General features: G+C 50.6%; 2 protein-coding genes across 2 annotated transcripts; both read right to left on the bottom strand.

Moving 5' to 3' along the window:
* Window positions 1-64: 64 nt before the first annotated feature.
* On the bottom strand, window positions 65-3,885 carry Hoxc8 (homeobox C8). Its single transcript, XM_050126743.1, has 2 exons — window positions 3,036-3,885; window positions 65-1,685 (listed from the first exon to the last, which is right to left on the bottom strand). The coding sequence occupies exons 1-2, from the start codon at window positions 3,469-3,471 to the stop codon at window positions 1,393-1,395; spliced, it is 729 nt and encodes a 242-aa protein (XP_049982700.1). The 5' UTR covers window positions 3,472-3,885; the 3' UTR covers window positions 65-1,392.
* Window positions 3,886-9,178: 5,293 nt separating this feature from the next.
* Window positions 9,179-12,665, bottom strand: Hoxc9 (homeobox C9). Its single transcript, XM_050126742.1, has 2 exons — window positions 12,016-12,665; window positions 9,179-10,298 (listed from the first exon to the last, which is right to left on the bottom strand). Exons 1-2 carry the CDS (start codon window positions 12,551-12,553, stop codon window positions 10,054-10,056), a joined length of 783 nt encoding a protein of 260 aa, XP_049982699.1. The 5' UTR covers window positions 12,554-12,665; the 3' UTR covers window positions 9,179-10,053.
* Window positions 12,666-12,889: the final 224 nt, after the last annotated feature.

Below are 12,889 nucleotides of genomic sequence, written 5' to 3' on the forward strand. Positions count from 1 at the left end.
AGGGAATAAGGAGGGAGAAGTAGGAAAAGGGGGGCTTTACAGACAAACAGCAAGTCTTTCCAGCTTCAATTTCTTCTTTCATTTTTTTATTATGACTCACTTATACAATACAAAGTACTTGGACCAGGAACAGGGCTTTCAGGACACAAAATCTACATTCATAGCTGGACATAAAGACAAATGACCAAAAATTATTATTATAGATATATTTTAACATTTTTTTCCTTTCGAGCACGTTGCATAAACAGAGAATTCAAGACAGTAACTATGCATTCAGTGCGGTTTAGTTCTACTCTACTGGGGTCAGAAGCACAATGAAAGCCACAAGACCAGCGGGCTAGGCAGTCTCAGTTGTTGGGGTTTTTCTTAGTGAAATCAGCAGCAACAGACGGCAACAAAACCGCATTACAGATGCCCTCAGAGCAGGGTTGCTTCCTACAGGTGGGGATAAAATACATTGAAGGTTTGTTTTTTTTTTCTTTTTTCTTTTTTTTTTCTGTTTTTACCTCCTTTAGTAGGATTTTTTTTCTCTTTCTCTCCCCTCCCCCAAGATTATTGCAGGTTCCCTTTAGGTAGTATATTAAAGTTTTTTATCAGCATATTGTCTTCATGATTATGGTGATTTCTGAGCACAAACACTAAGACAGCTCAGAGGAAGCTGGGCCCAAAGAACAGAAATCAATCAGCAAGGACAGGCAAGGAAGGCTTGGGCCCAAGTGACTATGGCATGGATAGGTAGGATTTTAGAGACCACTGCAGGCCCCTCTTTACCCCTCAGTAAGGGGGTGGAGAGATTCTTAGGTTCCTGGAGAAAGTCAAGGGAGTTTTCTAAGGAAGGAGCCTCAGAGAGGGAGGGACTCTTCTTTGCTATCTTTTATTTCTTTTAACAGTTTTTCCCTTTCATTCCCTTCTTCTGCTTTTTTTCTTCTTTCCTTTTCTTTCAAAAAAGAAGTTAATTCAGTACTCTGATTCCTAGCATACAAGCCAAGCAAGAACCATTTTCCACATCTTCAGGCGGATTCCCTTTAAAATAAATACCAGAGAAGCACTGAGTGGAAGGGTGGGGAGAAGTGGGTGTGTGAGAAGGCTTAGACCTTAAAGTTCAGGAAGGGCTCAGAAGCTGGAAGCCAGGACAAGTGAGTGTGAGCTGAGCATGAAGTGGAGCAGAACTTTTCCTTGTGTCTAGGTCTCCCCCCCCCCCCAAACAGATAAGGAGCAGGGGAAGTCCAAAGGTAATAAAAGCAGAACTGCACGTATCTGACAGGTAGTTAGAGCAGTGAGTGCCATTCTATTCTCTATAAAAGCAAATGACAGTCGTAAACTTCTCAATTTATCTGCTACCATAAAACGAAACTTCAAGGGAGTGGGGGGGGATTTTCTCTCTCTTTTTTCCTAGTCCTTATTTTCTTCTTTTTCCTCTTCTTCTTTTTCCTCTTCCTCATTCCCTTCTTCCTCCACCTTCTCCTCATCTCGGGCCCCAGGCAGCTTGTCCTTGTTGTTCTCCTTTTTCCACTTCATCCTTCGATTCTGGAACCATATCTTCACTTGTCTTTCGGTCAGTCCCAGGGCGTGAGAGACTTCAATCCGGCGCTTTCGTGTCAAGTAAGGATTAAAGAGAAACTCCTTCTCTAGTTCCAAGGTCTGGTACCGGCTGTAAGTTTGTCGTCCACTGCGCCGCCCAGGAGCTGGACAGAACAGAACCCCACTCTGGTTATATCTGGTTTGGGGGTGCTCCATTCCCCCCAACTACTCTGCTTCCCACAAAGCTCCCCCTTCTTCTCAGTTTTTCCTCCAGCCAGTGAGGCTGCCAGCAGAAGACAAGCAAGGGCAGGAAAAGTTTCCACACATGTTATGGTTTGATTTTCTTCACCTTAGGAGGTGGGTGAAGGTGAGGGGCAGGGAGGTAGCTGTCTGAAAAGTAGGGGCTTGTGGGGGACAAGGGAACCTTGCAGGGTCCTTCAGGCCTCCAGCCTGGCCCTTACAGCTTTGTTTACAAGTACAGAGTGGCATTTAGTAAGCCGGCCTAGGGACACAATCTGCTTCCAAGGAAAAGGAAAAGGGCTGGGGTTAGAGGAGAGGGGTTTCTGTCCACTGCCCCCGCCTCGCCTATCTCTGCCTAATGCTTTTCCAATAAGAGAAATAATTGATCTCCTGGAATGTAACGCAGCTCTGCCTGATTGCTAACTGGAGACCAACAAATAAATCAAGGGCCATCCCTGCCGGAACTGTTGTTTTTGCTTCCCCCTGTACTTCGAAATTGAGCCATGAAGGGCCACCCTTAGAGGGGCTCATAATCTTTGAGCAGCTTTCCAAGAAACCCCATAGATCTTGACTGGGGGGTAAACTGACTAGCCCCTGGCCCCAGAAGCCCCTACTTTGTATAGCACTAGTCCCTGGACCCCAGAAGCCCTACTTTGTGTAGCCCCTCTCTCTTCTGGAGCATTGATTTTCTGCTCAGGCATTCAGTCTTCTCTCCAACAGGAGGAAGTAAAAAAAAAAAGGTTGGGGTAATGGCCTTCAGGCTGCTTCTCTGAGAGGAAGAAGTGGAGACCCCAAAGAGTCAGAGTGCCTGCCCTTAGGTTCTTGCCCCTCTCTCTGGCCAGAGGGAGACAGTAAAGGGTCTTCCTTTCACCCAATGTCTGGCCACTGTCTTGGAATGGCTGTCTTTCTGTCTTTGGGAAAACTGGCTACCACCCCCAAAGGCTAATAACCCTAGTTTACTCTGGGTGTTCTTGTCAGCCACCTCCCCAACTTTGACTTTAGAGATGGGGAGAGGGAGAGAGAGAAGGAATGGAGGAAATGTTTTTTAGCCCCTTTGCACCCACATATCACCTTTCCCCCACCTTCACCCCAACACTCACAATATCTCAGGTGCCCCCCCCAGCCAAACCTCCAGGAACCCACCCAGGCACTGGATCGGAGTGGAAGAGACCCCCAAAGCCAGGAAGGAAAGCAAGGGCAGACAAAAAGGAGGCGAGGGAGGGGGAAGACCCCGGAGCGCGGGAGACCAAGGGGAAAGAGAAAAGGCTTCTCACCGTGGGGTCTCATCCATGGAAACATGAGGCTGGGAGACGAGTTCTGATTTAAGTGGCCTTGTCCTTCGCTACTGTTAGTGTTGGCGGAGGATTTACAGTCGGGATATTGCACCACGCTCGCCTCTTGCTGAGCCCCATAAAGGGACTGTCTGGGGAGCGCCTCGTAGCCATAGAATTTGGAGGCGTCTCCGTGGCAGCTCAACGAGCACGGGTTCTGCTGGTAGCCTGAGTTGGAAATGCCGGAGGTGCCGTGGTGGAAGAAGTCTTGGACATGGTGCGAGGCATGCTGGAAGCCGGGCGCCGAGCCTCCGGGCCCGTACACCAGCGCATGGCTCCTGCCCACGCTCTGAGGGAACCGGCAGTCGTAATAGGCCGGTTCCAAGGACTCGCCGCCTTTGTATTTGGAGAACAGGGGGTTGACGAAGTAGGAACTCATGCTGGGCACATGAAAACCTGCGGCCCCCTCCCCTTGGCTCACGCTCCCCCGCCCGGTATCCCCGAAACTCCCCTCCCCCCGGGACCGAACCCCCAAGCTGGCCGGCTCCCCCGGGCTGGACTGCTGGGCTGGGGGCTGGGCAGGTGGGGGCGCGGTGCCGGCTGAGGGCTCGGGCGGCAGCGGCTCTGTTCACTGTCGGTAGGTAGAGCGCGCGCGCTCACTTAGCTCTTTCCTCTAACAGCCCAGGCGAATTCCTCAGACTCCCGGCGGTGGCGGCGCTTACACGCGATTCGCGTTCATCAATCCACGACATGAAGACAGGCGAGCGAGCGAGCGAGCAAGCGGGGGAGAGAGAGAGAGAGAGAGAGAGAGAGAGAGAGAGAGAGAGAGAGAGAGAGAGAGAGAGAAAGGGAGGGGGGAGAGGATTGAGGGGTTCGGGCCTGGGGGGGACCTGGAGAAGAGGGAGGGAGGAGAGGGGAGGGATGGGGGTGTGGTGTGTGTGTAGGGGATGGCCAGCCAGCCCCAGCTAATGGCCAGGCCAGCTTTTCCAAAGTATGTACTCTTGTTAGAAGGTGCACCCCTTTTCTGTCATTTTTGAGAGATACCTGAGCCAGCAGGTCAACTCAGGTTACCTCAACAGGTAGAAGACCCCAGGGGTGAGTGTTAGTAAGTCGGGGCTGAGCCTTTAACCTCAAAGGTGAGTTACCTGGGGGTTCCTAAAGTCTGGGGACTTCAGGAAGAAGCACAGCATGTACCTGGACCCTTCAGGCTGCAGACCCTCAAGTCCCTGACCTCTCCCCAGAGTCTGAAGCTGCTCTGTCTTCTTTACAACCTTGAGACTCTTGTCCCTTGACTACTATGGGTAGAGACGATGGGGGTGACACTCCATGTACCCCAGCAAGACCACAATACCTTTGCAGAAAGTAGTTCCTCCAAGGAGCAGGAAACCCAAACCAGCTTGGCTGGGAGACTCTGAGAGCAAAGCTGTTTATGGGAACGAAGAGAAACAGCTTGAGCGCCCAGGCTTCTGCCTAGCCTAACCCAAGACATTTCTGTTTCTGAGACTATTAGCGGGCTGAAGGGAGCAGGAGTAGGCCTCTTACTGATTCTCAGAAACCACCACCACATAGGAAATGCCAGCTGGACCTACAGGGGCCCTCAGGCTTCCCTGCACCCCCCTCTTCTCCAGGCAGGCTTCCCAGGTCAGGATGTGGATGGGAACTGTCAACAGATACTCTTTAAATATTTACCCACACTTTCGGGGAGGGGGACACAGATCCCCATGCCCAAGACTGGACAAATTCAAGTTAATTCTAGTGGAAAAATAACCTTGGACCCTCAACCCCCTTCCCTGGCCACAGTGTCTACAGTGGGCTTAATTCAGGGAGAAAAGAGAAGAAAGCATGAGCGCATGTGTGTGAATGTGTGCTATTGTGCTCCTGAATGAAGATGAATAAGAATGATTTCTTTCTGTCTTCTTCCTCCACAGTAAGTGAGGCTTACAAAGCCATCCTGGAGCACACTCGGAACACACACACACACACACACTATCTATCTATCTATCTATCTATCTATCTATCTATCTATCTATCTATCTAACTATCTATCTATCTGTATGTATATACACACATACATATACATACATACAGATATAGATAGATGAGTGTGTATATGTATATATGTGTATAGTGTGTATATACATAACTATGTATGTACATGTACATATATAGATGCTGCACTATTTTCTTACTCAGAGACATATCAAGTGTATGTTCATTTCACACTAGCTATACACATTTCTGAAAGTGGCCTTTCTGACTCACAGACCTGTACATACATGTGTGCACCAGGCCATGCACAGAATGTTTGGTGAATATAAATGCTTGATAAATATATATATTTGTAAGCTTTTGCATCAAGAAAAAATTCTACCTGTCTTTCTTCCTCATCCTGGGGTTTCAGGGTTGGGCAAGGAAGGGTGTGGTAGAAAGCCAGATCTCCTCCTTTCCCGCCCTAATCTGGAGCCAGTTGTGGGATGGCTCTAGGCGTAGAGGACAGGCTAGCAGGGCAAGGCAGGATAGAAAGAGCAGTTCTCCCCTGTCCTTTTTTATTTAAATAATTACTGGGGAAATGACCACTCTCAGCCAAATTCTTAAAGGAGATTCCTGGTGTTCAGGCAAGAGACTCTATACTGGAATCTTTTGAATTTAGGGAACTCACCGCTATTGAACTTAGGAACTGCCCAAACTCTTAGGGACAGAACTCTAGCTCTGAGGCAGCAGGAGGGGAGATTCCAGAAGTGCTTTGTCAGGGCTGTGGATCTCACTAGCGTCCAGAGTAGTGCGAGGAACCCCAGAACATCTCCACCCCAGCATAGCCCGCTGCATCTTTGGCTCCAGCCTTTTCCATCTGAGAGAATTTGCTCGGTGTAGAGCTGAAGAAAGTGGATTCTGGATTCCTAGCATCTGACCATGGGGGCTGTCATAAATACTTTCTCTTCTTTGACTGGAAAGAGGAGACTCAGAGGGTCCGGATACTCTCTGGGGCCTGTGTCTTATCTTTTAGGGGGTGGGGAAATCTATTTCCAGATTTTATGGTCCAGAAAAAAAAAAAACCTGCAAGGGAGCTATTCTTCTGGGCCTTTGTGTCGTGGAATGCGGCTGTCCCGAACATTACCACCGCCTGTCCGGAGAACCCATCAGTCCTATAAGCTTTGGTTGGACTTAGTTTTCCCCTTTGAAGGCTTTTATCATCTTTTATTTTATCTACTTACTTATTTATTTATTTTTCTTTTACCCGTATCTGGTTTATTTTGCTCTCTGAGCCTGGAAATAAAGGAGCCGCAAGCAATCATCCTCGCCGGCGCTCTTTCCCTCTGCCCAAGGCCTGCACCACCCTCTTAGGTACCACGGATTTATGTTCGTTTGTTCGGGTCATTCCGCCTATTTGTGTTAATTACCTGCTCCTCACTTATCTCCATCAGCGACTATTTTTGATGCCTGCACTCTTTTACCTCCTGAACTCTCCGATAGAGCGAGGGCCCATCTCTTGCTGCCACTCACGAATTATTACTCCTCGCAGGTGAGAAGGTTGGTTTGTTCAGAGGCAGTGGGGCCGAAAAGCCGGCAGAAGCCAGGCCCTTTCTGGCCAAAGCTTCCAATTTGGTCTCAACTGTCAGTAGGCCAGGCTGATCTGGGGTGGAGGTGGAGGTGGGAGAGGGGGAGGGGGAGAGGGAGAGGGGGAGAGAGAGAGAGAGAGAGAGAGAGAGAGAGAGAGAGAGAGAGAGAGAGAGAGAGAGAGAGAGAGAGGTTTCTAACATTGAGCAACAGCGCCACCTCGTGTCCACTTGCTCCAATGCAATCGGACTGAGGAAAAGCCCGCAGAGGTCCTAGGCTGAACTGAAAGGTAGCAAGTTGAGAGGAAGAAGCCTCTAAACCGGTGCAAAGGAGAGATTTCCAGGAAGGTGGTTGCCTCTATTCTTTGTTTTTCTAAATTCTTGAAATAAACCATGTGAAGGGTTCCACACTTTCCTCTCTTTGTAACTCTCCTTTCTGGAATAAAGAGACATTGCAAAGGAATAGCTGTGATCTCCTCCATTCAGGCCTTTGCCCTTGCCTACGTGGGTGCTTGGGTACACCGCCCCATCCGAAGTTCTCAGGACCTTCTGCTCCCAGCACTCTCAGTCCCTTTTATCGTGTTGCACAGCCTATTCCACCCGCTGCCTGCTGGACTTCAGGGTGGGACTCTGACCGTTCCAGGCTGCTCCCACCCCCTGGTTTGTAGCCCTTCCCTAGCATGCGCGCGCTCTTCAGCTCTCCCTCTCGGCCAGAGAGGTCCTGATCTCTGTGGGCTATAGACAAAACATTCCTATAATCCGATTTCAAAGGAAAGATTGTCCACCTTATTTAAACCATAAAACAATTAAGCCCAGACGTCTAGCCAGCTTCGCGTTGCTGTTTTGTTCGGGGCCCCATTCAGAACCCAAGGCAGGGAGACAAACAGGACCATAAAAGTGGCATTTCTGGGCTCCGGAAATGTACCTACCTCTGCCTTCCCAAGTAGGACAACCTTTAGGGTTTTGTGATTCTGACTAAAGAGCAGAGGAGAGGTGGAAGGACACAGGAGGGAAGAGAAAGTCTGCCAGACCCTCTCCTGGTCTGCTTTCATTTCTCTCCCCAGATGCGTGTCGTGTTGTTTTAATTCACAAATGCTAATGAATAAAATCGAATCTAATGCTGATCTGGAGGCTAGAAACTGGGATTAAAGAGTGGGCCGCCTCTAAATCCAACCTTCTTCTGGGTCCTACAAGCTCTGAGGCCCCCTTTCCAGCCGGCAGGCTTCAGGAAGCAGACCTTAGAGCAGGGGTGTGGTGGAAGCCGGACAACAGTGCTAAGCTCAGGCAGGGAGAGAAGCCGGCACCCTCTCTCTTGATAGTCCTGACTAAGGCACTTGGTTCCCATCAAGTGCAGAACTTAGGCCAGGATTACAGAACAGCAAAAAGACCATAGGGAAGAGTAAGGTAGTGAGAAAAACAAGGCGAAGCCTCTTTCCAAAAGACCAAGGAGTCAATGTTCAGGAGTGGGATGGTCTGCTAAGCAGGGAATAGGGAATGCATCAATGGCTTGGCTGCTAAGTCTGTTGTTGCCACTTGGTTGCTGCTCCCCCCACAATATTAAAGAATCAAAAATTTCAACCCTTTTCACTTTCCTCCAATCAAATAATGTGACAGAGGCTGTCACTCCAAGTGCCCACCAGTCCTGCCAGGGGATGCTTTGGCAAAGCGGATGGCCTGAGATGTTAAAGGGCTATATTTCAAGCAGTCTAATTTTAATAGTTTCCAGATTGGGGGATTTCCGAGAAAAGGGGTGCTGGGATGAGGCGGACCCAGCAGTTCTGTCTGCTTCTGATTAGCCCAAGAAACTGTTAGCTCCAGAGAGAGAAGGTTCTAGAAAAGGGTGCAGGGCAGCCATACAGCCCCACCAGACTGTTAGGTACACATCACTGTGCCTCTGTGCTTGGGGTCCAGCAGCCACCAGAGAGCACCCCATTGCTAGCTAACTGTTAACTCTCTCCCTTGTAGCCTGGCCTCACTACCCCCTAGGAGAACTACTTAGCATGACCTTAGTAACACTTATCAACATTCAAACTAAACATGGGGGGGGTTAGAAGGGGAGAGAAGAACCAGGAATGAATTCACTGAGAAAAAATTAATTCTTATTATATTGACTTTGCGATCCGTTTTTTCTCTCCCTCTTCATTATTTTCTCCTGCCTTCCTTCTTTCCTTTCTTCTTCCCCCTCCTGTCTTCTTTTTCTTGTATTTTTATTTCTTCCTTCCTCCTCCTCCCCCCTTCTCATTCAGTACTCAGTGCCTGTCCCCCAGTGTTCCTTGAGGCCTGCATGGCCTTTTCCCCTAGCTGAGCATCCTGCTAGCCTTCTTTCTCAGCCAACCCTGAAAGCACCACAGCACCACAGCACCACAGCCACCAGGCAAGAAGCCAGCCTGGGCCTTCACCCAGCACCCAACTTTCATCTTCACCTATCTTTTCTCTCCGATCTCATGTACTCATAAATTACGACAATTAATTACAGCCAGCAAAACCATCCCAGCAGCGCTCCCCACACGCTCCATCAAGCCACTAGGAAACTCACAGGCAGCCAGCCGGGGCAGGCGCAAGCTAGGCCTCTGTCTCAGCAGCCTCCCCTCCTTCCCTTCCAAGGAGCCCCCCTCCCATTCTGCCCTGCCTGGAGAGAAGCTGCAGGCCTTTGCCCTTCGGAGGTAGAAGGAGCCCCTTCTCTGGTTCTGGCTCCAGCTTCCCTTAGAGGATTAAGCCCTTGCCTCGTCCACAGAGCCACGGGTGAAGAGAAATAAAGACGACGAGAACTAGATGCAGTTGAATTTCTGTTTTTTTTTTTTTTAAGTGACTTCGATATATTAACAGAGTTGCTCTACTGTAACAAACAGAAGCACATTACAGGACGCGCTGGAGGGGGCACTAGGATGAGAAGAACACGGTTCTATACAAGCCTGAGGAACCAGCCTGCCTGTGCAGTCTGACCCAGCCCTACGATCGGGCTCTCACCCCTCAGCTCTGGCTGGAAACCATCATTGTGTGTGTGTCTTTTTGTATAAAATCTGCCCACAGAGCTCCCACGGCCCAGGAAGAAATGGCCCAGACCAAATAAGAGAGAGAGAGAGAGAGACAGAGACAGACAGAGAGACAGACATAGAGAGAGACAGAGACACAGAAAGACACACACACACAGAGATTCAAATACTGGCTTCTTTGAAGAAAGAAGGGAAAAATCACATTTGTGTGTGTGTGTCATTTATTTCGCTTGCGCTGGGGGGAAGAGAATGCAGTTTCTCCTGCCTCCTGGTCGCTGGATAGAACTACCTCTAAACACCAATTCCTCAGCACTTAGCCCTCCCACATCGCCAGAGTTTCCTTTTTTCTTTTTAAGACGGTGGGCTTTTCTCTATCTTGCTCTTTCCTTCTCGTGCTTTCTGCCGCCTAGGCTGGGACATTTCTGTGGGGTTTTATGTTTTCCTTGGCTGTGTTGGCAGCAGGCTGGGGCAGGCTTAGGATTGCTCCTTGTCGCTTTTCTCCTTATTCATCTTTTTCATCTTCATCCTCCGATTCTGAAACCAGATTTTGACCTGCCGCTCAGTGAGATTGAGAACACGGGCCACCTCGTATCGTCGGTCCCTGGTTAAATACATATTGAAGAGAAATTCCTTCTCCAGTTCCAGCGTCTGGTACTTGGTGTAGGGGCAACGCTTCTTCCTTGTGGACCGGGCATGGATCCAGTTGGCCACGGGGTTGCCTGGAGGGCCAAACATAGGCAAGGATCAGTAGAGTCTCCTTCCAGCTCAAGACCTCAGCTATCCCACCCCAGTCTTTGTCAAGCTCCTCAAGCTCAATAATTGAACCTGAATTTGGTCACGTTTTACTTTAGGCATTTTCCTCCTTTCTCTTCTGCATTCTCCCCCTCTCCACGTGCCCTCCCTGTCCAGTTTCCAGCACCTAAAACTGTAGGAAATTTGAAGCTACCAAAGCCCCCACAGTCTGGTCTTCAGCTTCAAGAGTAGTAATTCGAGAATATCCTCATAAAAAGTCCAAATTTCCAACTGTTTCATAGGCCCATAAACGCTTCTCTCTTGTTTTTTATTTTTATAGCAAGACCCCTCTCCTCTCCACTTCCCTCCTCCTCAGCCCCTCCCATTCTCACAGCCCACGACCAAGTCCTGAAATTTCATAGTTGTTTCCTGACCCAGAGAGTCGCTAAACCCTCAGCACTTCCCAGTGTCCATCTCTTGCTCAGAATTCAACCCTGCTGAGGCGAATATTCAGGGTTAAACCTCCCCACTCGTCAGAGAGCTGCTGGCCTTGGAGAAAGGCTCCCCCACATCTTAACCCTCTTCTTGGTCTCCCCTGCACCCCCCCCCCAGCTCCAGGACAGACTCTGCAGGAGACAAGCCTCCAAGCTTCCAATTTCAGGTTTATGGGAGTAGATGAGGGCAGGAGGGAAGTCTTCCGAGGGTATAATTAGGCCCTGGCCCCTTATGGAGCTAGAGGAAAAGATTTCCTGAAGTCTCCTCCTGGGGATCCCCCAGACACTTCCTCACACCCAGGGGGCTACACCCCTCCACTGCTGTTTCTCCTTCTTAGTCCCCTCTTTCTTTGACCCTGTAGCTTACACCTGCCCCCCCCACCTCTTTACCTACCCTAGTCAGCCCCCCATTCTACACAACATTCAGAATGTTCTTTCCCTGACTAGAGTCTCTCAGGCTCGCTCTCTCTCTCTCTCTCTCTCTCTCTCTCTCTCTCTCTCTCTCCTGTGTGTGTGTGGGGGGGGCACGTGTATGTGGTTCTTTAATCTGAAGAACCTATTGCATTCCGTATTCCTAATCCCCATTCGCAACTTTCTCTTGTAGACACTTAAAAGTGGGTTTTCAAGTTTAAGGAGACTCGGACAGTTACTTCTCTCCCACTTCTGTTTGGAAGTCCTGGCCTAAGTTCCTAGACTACATACCCCCTAGACCCTTCTAGGGGGAGGAGAACTCAGTGGACCTTTTATTTTATAAACCTCTAGTGGGATGAGGACCCCCCACTCTGGCTAAGAGGTAGGGATAATTTCTTTCCTTTTGCTGCCCTGCCCCTTCTCCAACCACAAAATGAACCACAGGCCCTCAGCCCAGCTCCTGTCCCTGCTTGCATTTTATTTTTCGAAAGTGACCACTGAATCAAAAAGCCTGAGTTAAGAGGACGAATCAGGGGTCTTCCTTCAAAGCCAGCCTCTGGCAGAGAAGTTCCCCTGACCGGCCCTCTCCCAACCTGGCTGCCAGGGCCCTAGTCTCAGACCTTCCTGCCCCAGAGAGCTAGCTCCCCAAGGTAATTCGTTTTTATTGAGTCCTGGCCCCCTCGCCTTCGCCCCTCTCCCGCGCTGCCCGCGCGGCTGGACGGGCTGTAATCCGGCTGCCCCCGCCTGGCTTCCCCTCCCCTCCTGTGCCGGTTGTAAAGGAAAATTGCTCCCAACTTACTAGGGTCCAGGTCGGCCTTCTCCTCTTTGTGCTTGCTGCCGGCCAGCGCGTCCGCCTCGGGCGAGGGCAGCGTCTGCGGGGCGCGGTCGCGCAGCTCCCCGGGCGAACCGTACATGTAGTCCGGGTAGCTGCGGCCGTCGCCTGGGCCGCAGTCGGCGCGGCGCCCGGGGTAGGCGTCGGGCTTGAGGGCGTAGTGACGGCCCCCGGCCGGGAAGCTGGGGAAGGAGACGGCGCCGGACAGCGGCTCGAGCCAAGTCCGCATGTAGCGCGTGTCGGCGCCGAGGTGGGGCTGGGGGCCGTACGGGTGATAGACCACGGACGACTGTGAGGGCACGGGCGCCCACGACGTGCTGAACACTGCCGGCTTGGGCGCGAAGCTACAGGACGGAAAATCGCTACAGTCCGGCACCAAGCCGCTGGGTCTGGCGGCGGCAGGGTGAGCCCCGGTGGCCGGAAACCTGGACGCTAGGAGGTCTTCATTGTCGTGAGAGATGAGAGAGTCCACGTAATAGTTACTGATGGGCCCCGTCGCCGACATCGTAACAGGGTTTTACATACATAAGATTATTGTATGAACTGTATATGTACTTTTTATCTGCTCACAGAACAATCAAGGCAGGTAATTATTTTTCCAGCCTTTTCCCGGCAGCTCATTGGTTCCCCAGCCCCCACGTGATCGTATTTACCCAAAAATACGGCGCGGATCAATGCGCAGGGGCTTTTTTCCCTTTGCTTTTTCCCCCCTTTACCACCCCCTTCTCTCTGCTGATCCCCGCGACCTGCGTTTTCCTGGCGATCTGTAGCTCTGGACCCAAGGCGCTGGACACCCCACCCCGGACGACTCATATCTCATCAGGGAACCCCCCCCCCTTTT

Source organism: Alexandromys fortis, unplaced genomic scaffold (genome assembly GCF_014885135.2).
Source record: "Alexandromys fortis isolate MF-2015 unplaced genomic scaffold, M_Fortis_MF-2015_v1.1 scaffold_264, whole genome shotgun sequence".
Lineage (NCBI taxonomy): Eukaryota > Metazoa > Chordata > Mammalia > Rodentia > Cricetidae > Alexandromys > Alexandromys fortis.

Excerpts from the sequence above, each read along its gene's own strand:
- Hoxc8 (XM_050126743.1), bottom strand. The coding sequence starts at position 3,471 with ATGAGTTCCTACTTCGTCAACCCCCTGTTCTCCAAATACAAAGGCGGC. Across the intron at positions 1,686-3,035 it reads TCCATGGATGAGACCCCACG|CTCCTGGGCGGCGCAGTGGA; the intron begins GTGAGAAGCCTT and ends TGTTCTGTCCAG.
- Hoxc9 (XM_050126742.1), bottom strand. The coding sequence starts at position 12,553 with ATGTCGGCGACGGGGCCCATCAGTAACTATTACGTGGACTCTCTCATC. Across the intron at positions 10,299-12,015 it reads GAAGGCCGACCTGGACCCTA|GCAACCCCGTGGCCAACTGG; the intron begins GTAAGTTGGGAG and ends TTGGCCCTCCAG.